We start from the raw sequence: 22809 nt of genomic DNA on the forward strand, positions 1-22809 counted from the left end.
AAATCCACACGAAGGCTACACTTTCATTTTCTTTTATTTGTGGCACTAAAAGACCAACAGTAGAGACAGTGTGGTGTGAGAACGATTGGCTGGATGCCCTGGCCGCCCTGGGGAAGGTGAGTGGCATTCATCAGATAACGCGGAGCAGTTTCCGTCCTATGTGACGCCCGGCTCTGAAATCGTGAAACATTCAAAGGATCCCGCCATATCTGTTGCTTCGTTAAGACAGAAATTTTATTTCAGGAATTCCTCTTGATTTCTAGTCATCTCTTAAAGAGCTTTTCCTACAGCCGTAGTTGACCTCTGAGATAAATACCAGAGACCGGACGCTGTGTGCCATGAGAAGCCTGCCACGTGATCCACAGCAGCCATTCACCTGCCGGGCAAAAGCATGGAGACCAAACCCACACTGTGAAACACCAGCACGATTTTGATCTGATCCGGACCCAGCATCCTCGCTTCTGCCCCGCAGAGGATTTCTAAGGCTCCTAGGGCAGCCTCCGGGCTCCGTGCTCAGCCCTCGGTTGGGGAGGACTGCGCTACATCACAGCCCGCTGGGGGACAGCATTCCACGTGGGCACTGCCATCCACTCCAACGTCCTTCTGATCTCAGCCAACACCTCAGGAGAACTCAGACCTGCCATGTTCATATATCACGTGTGATTGTTATTCTGGGTGATCATGGTTGATTTTTAATGGCTTTAGTTGGACAGATCATGGTCTGCCACCCTCCATGAGGTTTTCACCCCAAATGTTTGAGGAATAAGGATCCAATACTTTCATTACTCAGTGATGTCACCTTTGAAAAAGCCTCCCAACTCTTTTTTCTTACATCAAGTAGCATATGACATTCAGATTGTTTCAACTGATATATATATTTTCCCTAGAATTCAGAAAGATTTTCAACAACTAAATGGTTTTAACCATCTACATGTGGTAAGTCTCCAAGGTCCAAAATCAGTCTAAGGCATGATTCTTTCCGCTTTGTCTATCAATGTAATTAAGTGTGTTGGGCTCCAGCGTTTACAGTCCCATTAACCTGCCAACAAGAACAGTTTATTGGCAACTTCAAATATTCAGAGGCAAATACATTTCCTTGGCACAAGCCGCGTGGCAGAGTGGCATCCCCGTCCCTTTGAACCGTGATATAGACTGAAAGTCAACGAGGCGAGTTTTGGCCTGGAGACCAGGAAGCCACCAGACCCCTGTATCCCTTGCCGGGTGGTGCTCGTGAGTGGTGAGCATCCTGCAGGGGGGTTTCTGCCACGATCGCATCTTGTTGCTGATTCACACGAGCAAGGGCACCTGCAGTGAAGAAAGAACCACAGTTACTCAGGGCGTGAGGCGGAGCCCAGGGTGCAGGTATCCGGGTGCTGAGGACCTGTGTGCCAATCCCTCCTTGCAACATTCCTTTCCCAACACAATGAGTGTTTACGCTGTACCCATCAAACTTTTAGCCCCAAGGAGAAAACTCTCAGAAACACAAACAACATGCCTGAATGCTTTCAGTGACTGGCTACAGCCTTCAGGAAAAAACATGGGGAACTGCTGGAGGGTCTAAGATGTGTCTGCAGGTCCCTGAGCTTCTCCCAGAGCCGTCAGCCGGCCCCAGCCCCGGCCTTCTCTGAGCCCCCTCCCAGTCTCTGAGTCTGTTAGGGGTCCCTCTTCTGGGCTGGTCTCTGCATGTGGGGTTTCTCCTTCGGGGATGCCCCTTTCCTGCTGGAAAACAAGGACTCCTTCTTCAAGAAGCGTTCAGACCATCTCTTGGCCAAAGGCATTCCTGCTTCCAGTCCTGGGTGGGCAGATCCGATCGCCCCCTCGCATTGTGGGTTACCTGGCCCGCCGTGGTCTCCCAGCAGCTGTGTCTGTCACTGCTGGCGTGGGGACTCTGGGGCTGGAACCATGGCATCCATCCCCATCCCGTCCCCGGGCGCAGGACTTGCTGGGTGCCAGTGAGTGGGGGCGGCTCCGAGGGGCAACTGCAAACCCACACGTTCCCAGCCCACTCGATGCGTGAGCTCACCCTGCCACTCTGAGTCCAGCCCTGCACGCTCCTGGGATGCCCAAGTGCAGAATCTTGAAGGAAACAGTTCCATGCCTCTGAAGGCCAAGGTGAGCAGCATTTTTAAGAAGAGCGACAGATTCACGTGAAACCATGTGAAAGGAACACTGGATTTCTCACCGTGGTTCCACCGAGCTCAGCACATTCAAACTGGAACAGCGCTGGGAGCTGGGCATCTAGTCCTACTTTTCAGTGCGTTATCAGAGCGAACATCCAAGGACCCAAGCAGACACCACCTGGAATATTTCCTGTGCACTTACACACTGTAAGTCTCATCTCATTAAAACTTCAGCTCAACTCAATCACTGACGCATTATTGCCATTGTTATCACTGCGGGTACCGCCTCCAATATAAAGATGGGAGAACCGGGGTGTAGAGTGCTGTCTCGGCCTGGACCAAATACTAGTAAATAGCAGTCCCCAGAGGGCTCATCTGAGAAGAGAACATGGCCCCAGGCCATGACCACGACTGCAGGGTTCCACCCGCTCGTTTCTTACGAGCACACCGGCCCATCAGTGTCTCCTTGGCGGCCGCGGCGTCCACACAGGCTGAGAAATGAAACGGGATGAGATGTGGAGTTTGGGGGCGTGGAGGGAGGAGACTGGACCTGCTGATTTGGATGGAGCCCATGGGACACACACGGTGGACGTCAAGGAGGGCACTGAAGATTCGTGTCCGATGCACAGGGCGGCTTAGGCTGGAGGTGGGATCGGGGGCCAGCGGTCTGGACGGTCAAGGGTCTGCCTGGGAGAGTGAGGAGATTCGGAAGACAAGAGGTCTTGGGACTCTCTCCAGGGCCGCATGCAGCCTTGGGCAGAGGAGACCCAGAACGTGGCCAGAGGGGCAGGGGAAACATGCAGCGCGCTGGCCGAGCCGCGGGGAGTGCGCGTCCACAAGGATGCACGTGGTGAGAGCAAACAGTGCAACGGGAACCAGGGGCCCCAAGGGTGGGACACACAGATGAGCTTATGTTTAAACATTATGTTAGTTACGTTTTCAATGGGTTTTTCTTCAAACCCTAGACACCTTTAGAAGTGAGCCACCTCTAACTTCAAAACAAAGATTTTAATCGTCAGTTTGGAAAAGCAAAATCAGTTTGCTACAGAGTGTCCAAGACACGGGGAAAAGAGAGTGTGTGTTGGGCAGAGAAGAACAGATTGAGCCTGTTATTGGAAAATGCAGCCAGCATCCTGTTAACAGTACGTTTATCCCATTTCCTGACCTTTGAAAAGGGTCAGGAGAATAAAGGGCGCTATTCTTGCATCCAAGGGTACTAGCAGCATTGTGACCTTGATGAGGGCGGTTCTGAGAGCGGCCAGGAGGAGGCCGGTGGGGGATGGATGCTGGGGAAACGGAGCAGCACAAGTGGGCGGGACATCTGGAAGCTACAGTGAAGGGAAGCAGAGCTAGGCAGTGGTGGGGCCGGGTCCATGGGAGGGGGAGGGATTTTTAAAAGGTATCTTTACTGTTATTGTTTTAACAAATTAATTGATATATGATAAACTGTACGCATTTAAAGTGTAAAACTTGATATGTTTTGACATGTATTTATTTATTTTTTGGTCTGGCTTTATTTTTGGCCTGGCTTCTTTCACTCAGCATAATTATTTTGCGATTCATCCATGTTGTTGCGTGTACATTCCTTTCATTGCTGGGTAGTAATTCATTGTATGGATATACTGACTTTGCATCTGGGCTGGGGGAGTCTCAGGCAGGGGGTGCCCCCTCCTTCCCCGGTAAATGGGGATGATGGGATTTGCACTACAGACCCGCCCGGTGAGGCTCGAGGTATACCTCATCGCGTTGTCACCAGCACCACCATCACTTCATCTCATCCCAGCACCAGCGTCCTGGTGGCCGGGATGGGATGACAACTGAACGGAGGTTTGGGGGTGAGGCAGGAGACATCCTGCACGCCTCGGTCACCTAAAGCCTGGCCCGACTGGGAGAAGCCACTTTTAAACTTCCCAGGACACAGAGGGGTAGTAGGTGGGACTGTGACCCAGTGAGGGGAGCTCCAGGGCAGGTGAGTGAAGGAAGCAGGGGCTGGACATCACCTGCCCTCCTGGCAGTGAGCCTGCTTCACACTAGCCTGAGTGTCGCTGGTGCAGAAGACCCGGGCTGGGGGCTCTCTGAATCCCTGGCTGGTTGAGACCTAGAAGGTGCTCTCATCACCACTAATAGCAACAATGATGGCTGCATGCAGATTGTAAAAGTTCTCAGTAAACTAAGAAAATATCTAGGAAGGAAAAGGAGAACTCCTAAATTTTGGTTTCAAGAAGGAAACTGAAGAAGGACAGCCTTAAAAAGCTCTGACTTGGACAATTCAACAAAGACAGCTTGGGGATGGAATTGGCCACAAGGTAGCATAAACCACACTGATGGCCATTAGTGTCAACCCAAGCTTAAAGCCACACTGGTAAGGGATTGCTATTTAGGTGGGGCAGGGGAGCGTTCTGCAGCCCAGCGCCCACTCACATGACCAGTGGACCTGTCCCGGGATGGGTGTGACCAAATTCAGGTGGGCAAGGAGGACAGAGGGCACCCCCCGCGGGAGGAGGGCGTGCTGCAAGGCGCAGCTTGGAAGAAAAACACTGGAAGTGTTCCTGGCATCCCAAAGGTTTCAAGCTTCCTGAAAGATTCTTTCTTATTTTGGTTGGACAAGAAGAAAATCAATGAAGGGACAAAGCTTGCAGTTTGAGGCCAAGTCAGAAAGCTGTAAAAATATCCAAGTTTAATTTTGTTTCCTCACCTGCCAAGGAAAATGATGTTTATACGGAAAAAGGTAAAATGAAGAGTGGTGACAGAGGGCTGGTGTCCAGGGGAAGGAAAGAAGTTGTCAGGGAGCGACAGGATTCTCTGTTTCAGGTCCCTTCTTTCCACCCAGACAGATGAGTTCCTGGGGTGGGGGTGGGGGCGGCTAACGGACTCCCAGGGGACCCAGCCATGCAGCTGTCAGCCAGCTTTGCAGAACGGGAGTGGGACCGTTGGCAGAAGACCGGAGATGTCCGGAACTTACCTTATTCTCCAAAGGAAAAGAAGGCGGTCTCTTACAGTGTGAAGTGGATTCTTGGCAAGTTTATCACGACTATGAAATAGACGAGTTCTGAGCACGGGGACCCCAAGTTGCACTCGGCCACTGGTCTGGAGAGCCAGGCAATATGGTGGCAAAGAATGGGCGCCCTCTCTCCCTTCCCCCAAAAGATAGTTACTGAGCACCCACTCTGTGTCTGGGGCTGTGCAAGGTGCTGGGACCTGCTGGAGCTCACGGTGTGGCAGGAGGGCAAGCTCACACAGGAGTTACACAGATCACTGCTGAAATTAGGCTGCGATGTGGTTATGGGGGGAAATGAGGTGATGCTCTGTTGGGGAACCTCCTCCAGCCTGGGGGCCGGGGGAGACTTTCTGGGGGCTTGAGGTTAATCCAGGAACATGCAGGACGACTGGGGATTAGCTGGTAACCCTAGGAGGTGAAACGTTTTCCTTCCAGGAATAGGGAACCGCACCCGTGAGGGCCCTGAGGGGTCACTGCAGTGGTGACAGGCATCCCTGGGTTCCACCTGCAGGAAAAACAGGTCACATGGAAGGTCTGTATAGGCAGGATGGTCACAGGGCAGCAAAGACAGAAATAACCTGTCTGTGCCTCTGAACTCTCCCAACTTCACTGAAACACATCAAAGGTCTACACTGTGCGTTGCCGAGCCCAGCATGGCCTAGAGTTGCTGCTGCAACTCTTTTCTGTCCTGGCTCAGGGGCTCCCTGGGCTTTGATGGCGATGGTGTCACATGCCTAATCACTTCTCACAGGGTCTCCTGCCAAGGCCAAGCGCCAGGACACACGTGTGATCTGAATCAGTTAATTCCTGTGGTGGGAAAACACACACCTGGGAGGGCCCAGCCGCGGCGTGCCCACCATGGGGCTTAATGAGGCATTTCCCAGAGGCGTCCGCCCGTGCCGGGCTGACGCGGAGTCTGGCTGGGCAGCGGCACTGACCTAGTTAAGGCCAGGACGAGGCCCTCAGGACATCTGTGCCCCACTTTCCCATCTGTGGAATGGAAGCTGCAGACTTTCAGTACAGGAAGGTCTGGACAGAGGAGATGCTTGCTCTCTGCCCTCCTTGGAGCAAAGCTAGGACACACGAGGAGAAGGTCTTGGGGCTTTCACCAGGTCTCTAACTGGTGAGATGTCCCTAAGGTCAAGGACAAACCCCCAAGCCCTTCTTTCTCTCCTGGCTGAGAGTCCCCAGGGGGCACAGACAATGCTTCATTCATCTCTCCATCTCAAGCAGCTACTACAGTCCCTGGACCCTGGTGGGTTCTCAGGAAATGCTTGCGAAATGAATGGCTGGACGTGTGAATGTGTTAAATATAAACACGGATGAAAAGGGCACTTGGTGTCCATTCCAGGCCCTCTGAAACAACGCATTTAAAACAGACCGACAGAGGCTGTCCAACGCACACAGTTTCACCATGAATAAGAATGCAGGATGGAGTGGAAGGCGGAAGCGGATTCTGGGGTCCATTTGAGCCCTGCCCCCAGCAAGGGAGGGCAGTGTCCACTGCGGAAGGGGCAGCAGACAGAGCAGAGCCGAGGACGCTGTTATCTGGGGCTGGAGGGAAGACACAGAGTGGGCAACGTCTCTGACAACCGCAAACACAGAAGCGGGGCGTTCAATTCACACTGCGGAGGGAGGCAAACAGACTTCCAATCGCCCTGAAAAGCGGCCAACTCACTTTTAAGGTGGTGATTCCTCCTACATCAAATCGACCCTCTGGTCTTTTATCATAAGCAGCATCGTCACCGACGCAAAACGTGTGTTCAGGGAAGGGTGAGTAACTGTGCCCGCCTTAGCAGTGAGAGTCCCTCACCTCTGCCAGCCCTCCCGGGACAGCCAGATGCCCTGCTTCTCCTGGAGGCATATGCCTGGAGGACTCACGCACCGCAGCCCCCCACCGCCACCCGGGAGAGCCGGGAACACCCCGCAGTCCGGGACGCTATCCTGGCTACACGCATCCCGGAGCATCACTGAACACCAAGGATGAAGGAGCCTCTGCTCGTATTGAGAATCCACAGACAGCGCAGCCCACACTGCTTGGATCCAGGAGTCCCACGCTTAGCTCACTTTCCTTGAGGTGATGCAACTTTAAAAGCCCAAAAGGTGAAAGAAAGCTAAAGAGGCAAAGCTCAAGCGACTCGAGGTGTAAACGCCGTAACACACCCCAAACTGCAACTGCTGCGAAGTCACGGAGACATTCACGGCCAGCGCCCCGCAGACAAGTGCCGCCTAGCTAGACTCCTCAGGGAAGGCGCAGTTGGCCCTGGTCACCTGGATCGCACGTGTGTCCCCTGGTGTCACAGGTCTGCTGTTCCACACCAATAGGGAGGGCGAGGCAGTCGAAAACGAGGTCAGGTGCACACCTCCAGGAGGACAAACATTGGTTCCAGGTGAGGCTGTCCTGGCCGCACCTGGGTGTCCCTGATGGAGGCTGAGCTGACGCTTCTGGGTGGAAGGTCCAGGTCCTGGCCTCCGAAGTCACATGTCCTTCGGCAGGTTTTACGTGGCCCTGAGACGCAGAGTGTAAGCAGGGGAGAGGGGAGGGGGTCTGTGTGGGTCGCTGTGTAGAGCAGTGACACAGTCCTGTCGCTCAGCCCTTAGGCCTCTAGGTAAGATGTGGTGCATTGGGTAGACAAAGGGACAGGGTCTCCCAGGTCACCCTCATCGTGCTCACTCAGGCCCAGCTTACAGCCCAAGGGCATCAAAACCTCAGACGCGCCAGACTCACTGCCTCACCCTTCCCAGGATGGGTAACGCAGGTCCCAACACTTAGATTAATCCAAGAGACAGTCCAAACGTGGGCTTTTGACTGCCATGTGACGCTGTTGCCACAAAGTTGACATCCGGATGAGCAACGGCCTGGCCTCAGCCCCCCTGGACCTTTCCTGTGGGCACTGCCAGGGCCGCGCTGCCCGCTGTGTGGATACACACACACACACACACCCGTCTGTGTCCCGCCACCCCCTGGCCAGCAGGTCCCGGCCCTTCCTACCACTGTCCTTGTGTTTCTCCCCACTTTCTTTCTCATGGCACAAACAGCTTCCTCTGCTCTTTTGGACAGTTCCCAAACTTGCTTTTTTAAAATTATTTTCTGGAAGGTATGGGCACACGTTCTAAGAGAGAGAAAGCCTGAGGTTCAAGGTTGCAGTGGTGGCCTCTCCCCGGCTGTGCAAGCCCAGGCAGGCTTTTCTCTCTGGGCCCCTGATCCATGTGACTCCTGCGAGGTGGACAGAGAAACAGCTATTTGAAATGACCCAAAACCAGCCAATGAGATGATGTATACGAGAAATGAGTACAGCCGTCATATAATTACAGTCAGCATTACTCAAACTGTATCAAAAGCTCAAAGGACATGGATAATTATCTCAAACCTCAAAGTAAAGTGACTTGATAAATACTAGAAATTACACATGAGTAGGCTCAACCCCCTGAAAATCTGACTCAGCATGTAGGTGTCCTGTGGTTCTCACTTTGAAACAGTGTTTTAGAGACTCGAAATCGTTCCCTCAGACCAGCCAGACCATCAAGGTTGATAACCAGCTGTGCTGCTTTGGATTCTCTGAGAACGACCGGCACTTCCTTTCTTTTTCTTTCTCTTCTTTTTTTTTTTAACTGAACTATAGTTGATTTACAATACTGTGTTAGTTTCAGGAGTACAGCCAAGTGATTCAGTTAAATATGGATGTATGTATATCTATCCTATACAGGTATTCTTTTTCAGATTCTTTTCCACTATAGGTTATTACAAGATATTGAGTAGAGTTCCCTGGGCTATACAGTAGGTCCTTGTTGATTGTCTATTTAATATACAGTAGTGTGTATCTGTTAATACCAAATTTCTAATTTATCCTCTCCCGACCTTTCCGCTTTGGTACCATGAGTTTGTTTTCTATGTCAAGAGTCTGTTTCTGTTTCACAAATGAGTTCATTTGTATCATTTTTTCAGATTCCACATATAGATGATATCATATGATATTTGTCTTTCTCTGTCTGACTTACTTCACTCAGTATGGTAATCTCTAGGTCCATCCATGTTGCCGCAAATGGCATTATTTTGTTCTTTTTCATGGCCGAGTAATATTCCATTGTATATACGTACCACATCTTCTTTATCCATTCATCTGTCGATGGACATTTAGGTTGTTTCCATGTCCTGGCTATTGTAAGTAGTGTTGCAATGAACACTGGGGTGCACGTATCTTCTCAAATTAGAGTTTTCTCCAGATATGTGCCCAGGAGAGGGATTGCAGGATTACACGGTAACTCTATTTTTAGTTTTTTAAGGAACCTCCGTACTGTTCCCCACAGTGGCTGCACCAATTTACATTCCCACCAACAGTGTAGGAGGCTTCCCTTTTCTCCACGCCTTCTCCAGCTTTTATTATTTGTAGACTTTTTGATGATGGCCATTCTGACCGGCGGACAGGCATTTACTTTCAATTGATACTGCAATGTGCTTGGAGGAAAGAGGTTGTCTCAGGGTTGAATTCCAGAGCTGTTTTCATCAGAATCCACATGGTCCATTTATTAGGACACTTATTTAGCCATGCAGCCCAATTTCTTCACCTTTCCCTCATTCTATGTAATAAATGTTCTAAGTTCATAAATATATAAATTCTATAGAAGTGAAAAAACAAGAAAACCCAAAAGCCCTCAATAATTTTAACTGCTCTCCCCTCGCCCCCCCCCCCATCCAGAGGAGAAAGTGTGAAACTGGCTGCCATCCAGTGCCATGAGGTTAAGCACATTTTCTTTTCCCAGCACCCTGAGGCTGGGCTGTGCTTTCAGTGATGAATTGCCCTCAGCATCCTCCCTGTGTGATGTCTTGGGTCCCTGACGGGGCCACAGCACACAGCGTGGATGCCTCTCCATCACACGGACACGCTCTGGGGCTGACCCGGGAGCTGTGGCCGTGGCCCCAGGAACGCTCCCAGTCAGTGGCGTTCAGACCGCTCCTGCCCAGGGTGGCACCGCTGGGCGTCCCGGCTTCAGCGAGGACTGCCTTCTAGGCCCTAGGCTCCTGGGTGGGAAACCTTTTCAGCAAAGCCTGCCGCCCTCTGTGGAAGTGGCCCACCGGTCTCGTGGGCCAGCTGCTCTCTTGCAGAGCAGTGCAGAGTGGACATTCTGTGCCCAGACTGACCCCTGTCTGGGTCCAGCTCTATGTGAACAAGGGCAAGTTACTCCGGTTTTCTGAGCCTCATTCACTTTCTTTGTAAAATGAGGATAATCTTAGTACTGACCTCTTCAGGTACATGTGAGAACTTAAGCTTAGGGTCTGGACATAATCTCTCAGAAAATAATACCTGTCACCACCTCCCTATTATTAGCCGAACTCCTCCACCCACTAGAAACAGGCAGGAAGAGAGGGTCAGTCCATGCACAGAATCATTTTGGAGTTAAAGGAGATCTCAAAATCCATCTGGCCCAAAGGCCCTTTCAATTTGGGAACCCTACTTTGGGCGCCACAAATTCCACTGCTTTCAGGGACTAGGTGGGCATAAATGTACAGAGCAGCGTAAGACCAGATAGAGGAGAAGCTTTAGAAAAACCAGAAACGTGTGCTCTGCCCAAGAGACGTCACATGCAATAATTTTCAAAATGTATGCTGGCAAAAGAAAAATAAATTACGAAAGAAAGAAGGAAAGAGAGAAAGATGAACTAATTAACCAATTATGCTGTCGCCTGGACCCCGGCCGAAGGCCATGAGTGTGGTGCGGGCCCTTCAGGATGCATCACAGGTGGCCATCCTGGATCACAGGCAGCCGTGGGTGGTGGAAACGCGCTCAGGGGTTAGGAGTGCACTGGAGCCCTCCCTGCATCCCAGGAGCGAGTTGGGCAGACCTCCCACCACGCTGAGGGCGCGTCTGCCCAGGGGCACTCTTCTGTCCTCTCACCCACAGGAGCGCGCACGCGCAGTCACGCATCCTCACCTTTCTCAACCGCGCGGCCCCTCTGCCTGAGCGGATGGCGTCCATCAAGGCCTGCCTGGCGTCCACCGGGCTGCTGAGGGGGCCCGAGCTGGACCTGGACTCCGTCCGGGATGCGGTGGGAGCCCGGGTGACTGGAGGGGATGGGGGCGATGGCGGCGGCAGGGCGGGTGGGGACTGGATCCCAAAGTCTTCTGGCCCCGGGGGTTCTGCCCCATGTGCAGACAGCACGGCATCGCGGAGGCTCTGGAGCTCCTCAGAGGCGGAGGACGTCACCTAGCAACGAGACGGTTAAACGCCAGTGTCCCAAATGTCCTTTCCAAGAGGCGGTACAGGGTATCTGACCGTGCAGCCAGCCCAGGGGGCGTGTCTGCTTCCCATCCCTGGGCTTTCCTGGGGGCCGGGGGTGGTGGTGGTGGTGGCAGTGACTGACGGCAGGGAGAAGGGCTGTCAGTCTGGCCCTACTGAGACCCCTGCCCTCCTGCCTCATCGTGGCGTGTCTGGACAGACCCCAAGGCCACACACCAACGACCAACCAATGGGGATGACCCCTCCTCCAAACACGGAAGGGAAGGTGTCCGTTTCGCTTTTCCTTGGATTCTGGCTCTGGAAGCTGGATGACCCCCTGTCCCCGAGCTCCAGTCCAGGTGGTCCTGCAGCTGTGCCAGACCAGCAACTCCATCCCTGAGTTGAGACGCTGCCGCCTCCCACTGCTGGGTGATCTAAGCCCTGAAGCCAGGCTCAGCGTCCCCGGAATTTGGGGAAGTGCACAGAGCTAGATATGCAGGGAGGACTTACACGTTTGGGAGAGAGAGGGAGAGTTTCTGTGCAGGGGCGGCCCCTCAATGCCTCTCCTGAGGTTGGTCTGGTTACTCCGATGATGACTTAGCATCGCTTACAAAATCGGGGGTTGCCCTGGCTGTTGCAGCATCCCTGGGATCACTGGGCGGGGGGCAGCTGTGGAGGCCCCTCTTACCTTCCTCAGGCTGCAGGTGCCGCTGTGCCCACGGATGGCTGCCAGCAGGGCTGAGCGCTCGCTGTCTGTCTCTGTGTAGGACGGTTTCTTCAGACCTCCCTCTGAGACGGGTTCTGGAGTCTAGAATATTTATTAACTACGTCAACACATGTCACTCAGGAGACGGGGGAATGCTGACGGTAAGGTAGTGCAGAGAAAACCCATAGTTATCAGTTCAGACCTACAGGGTCAGTTTCACAGTCTCTGTCTGTTAGAAGGTAAAATGATCAGGTTGAGATTCTGGATTGACCTCACACTATACAAAAATCAAAGGTTATATATTTGGGGTAGCACAGAATGATTGCCCCTGAATGTCCTATCCCTCCTGTTACTGGTCCTAGCTTTCCTGAGCAGATATGTGCCTTTAAGTCCTGCAGACCTGGATGAGAGGCCTGGGTCCCCACTAGCTGGCAGGGTGATCCCCCAGTTTTCTCAATGGTAAAATGGAGGACACAGTTCCCAATCATCAGTGTTGGTGTAGCTATTAAATAACATTTGCAGGATGATAAATGCCTACATGGGGGCAGGTGTGGTAAAACTGTCCCCAAGGTTACTGGAGCATGACAGCCCACCACTGCTGAAAATGCAGGGTGATGGGGATCCCAGCCTGACCCTCCATCTACCCCTCCAGGCTCAAGGACCAGTTATGGATGATCCCCCCTGCCCCACCCCCCACCTCTCCACTCCTCTGCGACCAGGCAAGGGCTATGTATTGGCGACATCTTTCCCCAGGGCAGTCAAGAGCCTTAAAGGCAGTGTGGACGAGCCCAAACCCATCAGTTTTGGCCCCTTAATGGTTCTATTCAAACAACTCTGTAGGCAAGGAGACAGAAATCCAGGTAAAATTAAACCTGTGCATTCACCCGCATCCCTAGCCCGGCACTCCTTCCTCCGATGCCACCTTAAAGTCTGTGTCTGGGTGGGTGTGGGGAAGGGCCCATCCCTGAGGCAGGAGCCCGCTGATGACTTCACCTTGCGAAGCCTGTCCTTCCCTCCCGCCGAGTGGATGGCCTCCATCAGGGCGCTGTGCAGGGATGTGTCTTTCGGGGCTGGCCTCTGGACCACGGGTCTGAATTTCTTCTTTGGCCCAAAGATACTGGCTGGCAGGGTACCATCGGCTTCAGGTACATCTGTGCTTGACAAACCCGGCTTTTCCTCCCATTCTGGGGGCTCCTGTTCGGCGTGGCTACTTGTATCAGACACTCTCGGAGAGTGGAGAGGCTCTTTGTGGACGGAGACCCACCTGGAGCCATTCACCAGGGCACTGCCTGGAGTCTCATCACCTCCCGAGCGAGCAGGTGGGGGGCTCGTGCCGGCTGGCTGGCACTTGGGATCAGATGCCGAGCTGGTCCTGTGTTTCCTTGGGCTTTGCTTTCCACTGAGACCACAGCTCTGTCCCACGGAAGCCTGACCCCTCTGGGCAGCTGTGATGAGTGGTCCATGGGAAGTTCTGTGGATGCCAGTGGGACCGTCTTGAGTAGATAGCTTCCCATAAGGGCTGCTGATTTGCCCTCCGGGATGCGCTCCTGCTGCCGATGTGTCCCCACTGTGACGCACGCCTGTCTCTGGGTACAGGCTGGGGGTGGTACCATCCTTCACCATGGGAGGTCGTCCAGGTGGGTCTGGCTCTTCCCATGTCTTCTGGGCATTATCAGGCTTCCTCCCCACGTCAGTGTGGACTTTCGGGGTCCCTATCCGCTTGGCAATGGCAGAGGCCACGTACTGGCTGGATGTCCTTCTCTGAGGTCTGAGAAACGGGACTTCTGCGGTGTTCGCTGCTGGCACTTCCAGGGGACAAGCAGCTGCTGGGAGTGGCCAGCTTCTGCCCTCCTCCAGAGGTCTCCCATCTTCTGGGTTGGGGGACCGGGGCCGGGGCAATGTCGCTTTGGGGTCTGGGGAAGCGGGCTCCGCTCTGAGTCTGCTTTCTTGAGGTTGCAGATTCGTGGGCGTGGTGGGGGTAGAGGTCCTCTTGGCCCCCTCTGTGGGCCGGCCAGAGTGTTTTTCTATAGAGTTGGACCTCCAGAATTCTTTGACTTTTCCAATGGGCGGGGCTTCTGCTTCCAGAGTGGGCGACGTCGGGACTATGGTCCTGCCGGCATTCGTGTGGGGACTCACCAGGTTCCCTAGCTCGTCGATCTTGATGGCACCCGTGGAGAGGGATGCTCCCCGGTCATAACATTTCATCTCCGACTTTGGAGGGACGATTTTATACGTTGTGAGGCCATATTTAAGCCCGTAACTCCCCCCTGGGTGTTGGTCTCGATACCACGGCGGTAGTGTCCAGACGTCACTTTTATCATCTCCTTCCTTTTCCTTCCCTGGCTGCGCGCTCCCCCTCCGGGTGGCCAGGGTCCTCCCGCCATGAGCAGAGCCGACCACCTTGCGTTCCTCCTTCGCATTCAGGTCGTGCGTGTGAAGCGCTGAAGCAGAAGTTGCCTTGGGCGCCATTTTACTGGGAGTCACATCCTTCCAGGTGTTGGTCGAGGCCACTATGACTTCTCTCCCAGGGTCCTGGGAAGGAGCCGGTGAGCCAGGCCCCGCCGCCCTCCTCTGCCCGTGCTGCTGGCTGTGCTCGGCCTGGCACGGCGGCAGCTGGGCCTTCTTGCTGGCTGTGCTCCCAGCATCGAAAGAGCCAGCGTTGTTGTTTCTGTTGGTAAATGCCACCGAGTCCACGGGATCATCGAGAACCTCCCCTATGAATGTCACCGGGATTGCCTCGGTATCGCCGTCGGGGATGTTGGTGCCTTGCGGGCAGCGACCGGACATGCTGTGTATGCAGTTGGTGAGGAAGCTCGAGTCGGTTTCATAGCTTTCTTCGATTTCTGCAAAGAAGCACAACACAGGTCACGGGTGGGCACCGCTCGGACAACTCCTATGCCCCTTATTCAGTGAAATTGCACCCCGACTTTGATTTCTCTGGGGTGCCTCTGGTGTAAGTTATTTAAAGTGTCATTTTGGGTTGCCATCTACACATGCCTGGAAGCAGTCTCAGCTTGCATGAGTCAACAGAGGACCTGTCTGCTGATCTGTGATGCCTTGAGGTATCATACAACATTTTGCCGGTATCTTCACTTACAGACTGATCTCTAAGTCCAAGCCCTCCATATACACCACCTCAGGGCAGGGTGGGAAGGTGGATTGGGGGGTTTTGACTTTCATCTTTTGCTCTTGTTCACCAGGAGCACCACAAAGTCTATGGCACAACTTGATCTTGCTTTGCTTATTAAGAGGCAGATGACTAAGCCTCGAGCCCATCAGAATTAGCCCTAAAGGATGCAGTGAGCCCTGCGGGCAGAGCCAGAGGACACACTAAGGCTGATTAAGGTTGCTCAGCCCTGTCAGCCCCATCTGAGGGCGGAACACTGAAAAGCAAGTCAGACAAAACTCCGGGCCAGCTCTGGAGTCTGTCTCCTTCTTCTTGTTTTGTTTTCTTTGAGGGCACAGCCAATATCTACTTCCTAGTTGATTTTCACTCTGTGCCTTCGTTTGAAAGATTTCCAGTTTTTACTGAGCTGATTTGCATCTGCTTCGGCCTTACACTATTATTTCTCTGATATATGCACAGAATCGCAGTGCTGTGGGATGCCCCACTCTAAGAGGGGTCCCTGTCAACACACCACTGTGTTCTGCGTTTCCCTTTGAAAGTCAGCCCACATATTAGCAAGTAACAGGGTTGGAGGTTTAATAAACAGCCCTGTTTGCCTGTGTGGCACCCAGTGTTTCCCTAACTCATTTGAGGACTGGAGAACTTTTTTTCTGCTCATGTGTATGGAAGACTTTTCAATGTGCAAAATCAGTATTACTCAGAGGAGGTTTTAAGCAGCTGCTCAGATGTTTCCTCGGGACCGTTCAGCAGACCAGGTGCAAGGTCCCCTCCAGGGAGCTGTGCTCACCTGTGTGCTCAGCCCCCAGTCCGGGCCTTCCTCACACGGAGCTGCGTTCCCTCTGCAGACATCTTCCCCGTGTGATGCCATAAAGTTCAGCCAGAGAAGATAACCCTCAGAGCGCCGGCCACATGGGGCAAAGGTCCAAGCAGGAGCAGGCGCTGCTTACCTTCCAGCTCTTCGTCCAGTTCTGCAAGGGTTTTCTGGAACTGGCCGGTCATGAATAGGTCTTCATCCTCATGTGAGGCTGGAGCAACTCTTCCACTTCTAGGGAAGACCAAGCAGAAAGGGAGAGCATTCGTTTATCTCCTTATTTACGTAATTCACTCTTTTCTGGAAATATCTGAAGAAGGTACAACTCATAGTCAAATTCTTGCAGTTCCAAAGGCATTGGACCACTGCTGCCCTTGGACCTACTGGGACGCAGATGGTGTGTGTGTGTGTATGTGTGTGTGTGTGTGTGTGTGTGTGTGTGTGTGTGTGTGTGTGTGTGTGGTGCACAGTGAACACCATGACTACAGCAAACCTCAGGGCAGCAGTGACACTGGTGACAGCCTCCCCAGCCCACCCCCCTCCCCAGGCCCCTCAGGGTTTTAACTGGATGGGGGAAACGCCCACAGCGGGGGGCCCACACAGTGCCCTCCAGTGCCTCATGCAGCCTTCCCACGCGGGGACCTACCTGGGGCTTTTTTGCCCAGATCATCCTAGGATAAACCTCACAAGCAGATATGAAGCAGGTGAGGTCCTTATTGCTGCTTCACAGAGAGGCAACCGCGTGAGCTCAGGATGGCGCAGCCCAAGCTCGCAGGGGGTCCAGAACCGGGGAGGGCTGGCCACGTATGTATCCAGAGGTGCCGCGTGGTGCTGCCACCCGGGCATCCAGGGAGATGTCCCCCCATCCCCCCAAGGAGAACTGGACCGTCCTTATCTGTGTCCCTGGACAGCGGCACCCACAAGACAACGGCTGCCAAAGCAATTTGAAAGCAGCCTTTGCAAAGGCTCTTGTCTCCGTTTTCTTGCTGTGCCAAGAACAGAGACACATATGGGGTGATTGTCACTCTTCAGTGAAAGCTGAAGGTCTTTCCCGCTGACCGTTAAAATCGAGGACCGATTTCCATCATTACTAATCAGGCCGAGATAATGATGCTTGAAATATGCTTTGTACCATCCTCACTTATGTAGCAAAGTTTGTGTTCTGATAAATGAGCCTTTCTTACTTGGTGATCGTGTCCCCTTGGAGCCAGGAAGTGGCTTCCAGACCCGTCTCAGCTAATATCCTCTGACACGGCAAACAAAGAGCGTTGGCCGAGATCTGTGTGGCTGTGGACCAACCAACAACGACCACGGGAGGCTCAAGGCTGCGTTTCCTGTTGCTTTTGCCCCAAGACTTAATTGAATGCATTTACTAAACTTGTGTTTTTCTCTTTCATGGAATGTGGTGGTTTAAATAAATCTCATTTAAATATTCAATAAAGTGTACGGCAGAGAAAAAAATGGAAAGGGCTCTATAAAACAGTGTTTGAAATGGAAAACAGAGCACTTTTCAAATGCTGCCTCCTACTTTAAGTTGTTTAAAGTCCAGCCAAACAAAATTATGTCTATACTTTTCCTTCAAAGTATTTGCCTTTCCTTCAAAGTATGCAAAATCACACTGTTCCATGGGAACAGAATGATATTAATAAGAATTAAAAACTATAGCACAGGGAACTATACTCAGTATTTTGTAACAAACAATAAGGGAAAAGAATCTGAAAAAGAATATATATATACACACATATATATGTGTATGCATATATATATATATTCACTTAGTTGTATACCTGAAATTAATACAACATGGTAAATCAACTATACTTCAATAAAAACTAAACTAAACTAAACTAAAATAATGCACCCTTTGAAGAAAAAGAATTAAAAAGTAATTTAGAAGTTCCACTGATGATATTATTTCATAAAGCGTACACCGGAGAAAGAAGATCACCCCAGAATGACGACAACTCCGTGAATCTGAGACTCTCAACTTGTTGCTCCTGGTGTTAACTGGAAAGCAATGGGAATGTGTACATCAAGAAGCAAAAGCACAGCTTTAACTCTGCAGGAACGTTGGTTCATTAGCCTCACTTTTGATAATTTGCCTTAAGAAAGTAATGCTATGGAAGGAAAAACATCAACACCGGCATGTTCATCATATTCATGGGGAGGTCTCTACAGCTTCCAGCGGCAGGGCGTCCCCCCCGTCACCGCATCCTATGACGACCATGCCATGGAGGTGGAAACACAGATCGCTGCTTAAGCCGGCATGTCACGTGAAGAAATCGAGACATGCAACTCCACACAGGATGGTCACGATGATCGAAAAGTAACCTGTGTCTGTGGACAAGGGTGAGGCAGAAACCTAGGCACCATCGCCGACCAGTGTGATTTTGAAATGGATGGATTACGGCAAATATTTCATACTTTTTTTTTGAAGTATGCTCATTTTGGTACAAAGCAGCTTGATTGATGAGGCAATGTCTGAAATGGGCAACACCTAAGATGATCCTTTGGTCCTCTAATGAGTACTAATTCTTTTATGAAAAGCCATTTACATGTGTGTGATACCATGCCCCATACACGTGGCATGTTGTGTTTATAATTTTATTGTGTTCCTGAGTACCTAGCAATCCCTGAGATGACCCTAAACCAGTGTGCGACAATCCGAACTCCTCAAGGAGGCACTGCAGCAGGGCCTGAGCCAGCCCTTCCCCACGCTCCTCCCACCCACGCTCCGGCCTGAGCCGCCTGGTCTAACCATCAGTGGCAAAGCCCCAAGCTCAGGGCTTCAGACCTGTTCTCCGCCTGCCCGTCTCACCTCCCGTCAGGCCCCCTGTGAAGCCCGGGGTCCCTACACCGTGTCCTCTGCCTTCCACCTGGCTCAGCCTGCCTGCCCGCCCCTTTCCTCCGTCTGCCTCTTGTACACGTCCCAGGTTTGTCCCAGATGCTCAGCTCCACACTCCGCCGATACATCCCACCCACCTCTCACCTGACTTTGCTCTTGACGCCCCAGGGTGGACCTGGTTCACCGGGGCCTTGCCTGTCCAGGAGGAGAGAGTGGACACATGACAGAAGGCACCTGCCTTGGGAGCGCTGTGGAGGGAGGAGCCCAGGTCCTTGGCCGGTGCTTTTCCCAAGGCTGCCGCGCACCTTCGGGGCGGGGCAAGGCCAGGCCTGTGGACCACTTGGCTTCTGCAGCCGGTGCCTCTCCTGATGCGGGATAGGACCCGCCACACTCTGGATTCTGGGTGAATGGGTCATCTGGCAAAAGCCCCAACCAGTGTGATGTATGTATTATGCTTTCCAATGTACAGCTTCAGGAGGGGGAGGCTTAGCAGAATTTGCTTTTCCTTCCTCACCCACCCCATCCACTTCTCCTCAAAGGGCTGCCGATGGATTACAGCTATTCCTCTCTCCCTGTAACAGCCAGCTGGAAGCACCTGGTCCCTGGGCTTGGAGGGCAGCTTCTGTGGGCTCAGCAGCAGGGCCCTCCTGCGTGCCCCTGAAGAATCACAGTTGGCCAGAAGCATTAGCACCTCTTTTAAGCTGAAAGTCAACTGCGCAGATGTTCCTTTCCCAGGCATCATTCCTTACGCCCAACACACACCCTACTCTAAGACAGACAGTTTCTTATGGACAGTTTGTTTTGGCTTAAGACCAAGGAAATGAAGGGCAAACAAGCAGCACAGGCATTCCGATACCAGCTGCACGTGTTGGAGAAACCTCACCGGGAGCCTTCCCTCCCGCGGAGGGTCACTCTGCCAAGGCCACAGCCGCGGACAAGCCACTGCCGCCTAACGTCTGAGGCTCAGCCGGCCTCAAGCGGGAGTCTTCCGGGAAATGGAGCGCCTCAGGGGCGGGGTCTGGCGACGGCCCCACCCACTCCCATGGGAGACTAACAGCAGTCACGAGGAATCGGTACCTGGGCAAACAGGTGCTTTTTCATTTTTACAAAAATTTTATATGAGAAAAAAGAAAGCACGGGCTGATTCTGCCCCATTCCAGCACATCAAGTCATTTTTCTTTTTGATGTGGCTAGGAAAGTTTCTTTAGGTAATTTACCCAGTCGCAGAAAACAAGCAAAGTCTGAGAGGAAAAAGATGTCCTTTTCAGGTTCAACGGCTGACAACAACCAAACCAACCCGTGCGATTTCAAAACAGTTACTTGATAAACTAAAGGTAAGAAGCCTGGGAAAAGAGACGGCTGATGACAGTAATATGTGCTTAACTTCCCCATTCCGTGTACAAACGGTCCTGTATTTATAAAGCTTCAGAGTTCTAGAACAACAGGGTCCAACAGAAATGTCATATGAGCTACACATGTAATTTAAAATCTTTTTGTAGTCACGTTAAAAAGGTAAAAAGTAAGCAAGATTATTTTTTCATTAAATAACGTTAATTTTCCTTAACTTTAATTAGTCTACTCTAACTCATCCACAGCCCTCACGTCCACCACTCACGGACAGGTGGGGGTGGAGAAGGAGCTTACGGATTGCCAGGCGGAAGGTGGACAGGCAGCGGACAAAACAGGGAGACGCCCTTCCCCTGGAGAAGCTACAGTTTCTGTCTTTTGAGGCTCTACACATGATTTCAGTGTGGTTCTACCGTTAAAAAAAAAACAGAGCCTGCAACCCACTTACCCAATCTGTCTCATTGACTCCTTACAGAATTTCTGCGGAACTAGCGTCCTCCAAAGGGATCCCAGGACTGAAAGCTTCACAGTACTGATCACACACGGTATGATACACAGATGGATGAGTTGCCTGATTACAGCAAGATTGCCTTCAGGATTCGAGAGTTTAGAAACAGTGCTAGCCTCTCCCCCGTCTGTCTATCGGTACACAAATATGATCCTATGTTCTTTTCAGACAAAGATGCTATAAATAGTTTAATGAGGCAGACGGTCAGAGGTAGACACAGGTTACAAGGATTTCCAACAAATCAGGTTTCTATCCTTCCTCAGGCAGTTTTAAATAAACGACATCAACAACAACAATAATAACACCAGCCATCCATTTCTGAAGGCTGGCAATATGTTAGGCACTGTCCTAGGGGGTGGTACTGCAGATCTCGATTGTACTGACAAGAGAGTAGAAGTGAGAGGTCAATCCCCCAAACTACAATGACGTATCACCTCACACTAGTCAGAATGGACATCACCAGAAATTCTACAAATAACAAGTGCTGGAGAGGGTGTGGAGAAAAGGGAACCTTCCTGCCCTGTTAGTGACAATGTAAACTGGTGCGGCCGTTGTGGAAAACAGTATGGAGGTTCCTTAAAAAAACTAACAATAGAATTACCATATAATCCTGCAATCCCACTCCTGGGCATGTATCTGGAGAAAAACATAATTTGAAAAGATACGTGCACCCCTATGTTCATAGCAGCACTATTCGTAATAGCTAAGACTTGGAAGCAACCTAAATGTCTGTTGATAGATGAATGGATAAAGAAGATGTGGTACATATAGACCATGGAATATTACTCAGCCACAAAAAGAAAATGAAATAATGCCATTTGTAGCCGATTATCATGCTAAGTGAAGTTAGCCAGACAAAGATCTCATGATATCACTTATAAGTGGAATCTAAGAAAAAAAAAGATGTAAATGAACTTACATGCAAAACAGAAATAGACCCAAAGATATAGAAAACAAACTTGTGGTTACCAAGATGGTAAAGGGGGGAGGGATAAATTAGGAGTTTGAGATTAACAGATACACTACTATATTTAAAACAAATAACCAACAAGGACCTACTATATAGAACAGAGAACTACACTCAATATTTTAATAGTAACCTATAAGGGAAAAGACTATGAAAAAGAATATATATATATATATATATATATGGACTTCCCCTGTGGTGCAGCAGTTAAGAATCCCCCTACCAATGCAGGGGACATGGGTTCGATCCCTGGTCTGGAAAGATCCCACATGCTGTGGAGCAGCTAAGCCTGAGCGCCACAACTACTGAGCCTGTGCTCTAGAGCCCACGAGCCACAACTACTGAGCCCACGTGCCACAGCTACTGAAGCCCGCGTGTCCAGGGCCCGTGCTCTGCAACAAGAGAAGCCATGACAAAGAGAAGCACGTGCACCGAAACGAAGAGTAGCCGCTGCTCACCGCAACTAGAGAAAGCCTGCACGCAGCAACAAAGACCCAACGCAGCCAAAAATAAAATAACTTAATTAAAAAAAGAATATATATATATATATATGAATCACTTTGCTGTGCACCTGAAACTAACACAACATTGTAAATCAACTATACTTCAACTTAAAAAAAAGAAGTGAGAGGTCAAGTCATTGGCCCAGGGCACCGTCACCAGCAACAGGCAGGGCAGATATGATGCCAGGCAGGCTTCACATCGTGCTGCTCTTTAAGCATTAGGAGTGCTGGCCTGGGTCATACACGAAGGAAAGATGCAGCTGGCAGGAGATCTTTCATGGGTGACACAGCTCCCACCCAGGGCAGGACTGTGTGGAAGCCACTGCTAGGTGTCCCCACCATGAGGGGCAATCCCCACATGGGCCGAATTCTTCCTGAAGGAGATTATTTACTGGCTGTGCTAAATTGAGAGGAAGACTCTTGGAACTGGATGTCCCACTTACAGGGTCAAGTTTGAATTGAGGGCATAGATTTATTTTGCAGTGAAAACTATAATTGGATCTAATCGAATGACTTGATGGAAAACATACCATTTTCAGATCACAGCACACAAAGCACACTCTAATCATTCCCAAGCCTTCACCCTTGCTCTCTTTAGAAGACTGGTATTTATCCTTGAGACTTCAATTCAAAATCTTGGCTGTCAGGGCATTCGATGGAGC

General features: G+C 51.3%; 1 protein-coding gene across 1 annotated transcript in view; it reads right to left on the reverse strand.

The window, feature by feature from the left end:
- Window positions 1–1287: 1287 nt before the first annotated feature.
- COBL (cordon-bleu WH2 repeat protein) overlaps window positions 1288–22809 on the reverse strand; it is a 177704-nt gene continuing 156182 nt past the window's right edge. Inside the window, exons 14-18 of the mRNA XM_065884338.1 lie at window positions 16114–16211; window positions 13033–14882; window positions 12022–12141; window positions 11049–11321; window positions 1288–1305 (exon numbers count right to left, since the gene is read on the reverse strand). Of these exons, the coding sequence (XP_065740410.1) occupies window positions 1288–1305; window positions 11049–11321; window positions 12022–12141; window positions 13033–14882; window positions 16114–16211 (2359 nt within the window). The remainder of the gene's footprint in view (window positions 1306–11048; window positions 11322–12021; window positions 12142–13032; window positions 14883–16113; window positions 16212–22809) is intronic.

This window comes from Phocoena phocoena, chromosome 9, assembly GCF_963924675.1.
Source record: "Phocoena phocoena chromosome 9, mPhoPho1.1, whole genome shotgun sequence".
In the NCBI taxonomy this organism is placed as follows: domain Eukaryota; kingdom Metazoa; phylum Chordata; class Mammalia; order Artiodactyla; family Phocoenidae; genus Phocoena; species Phocoena phocoena.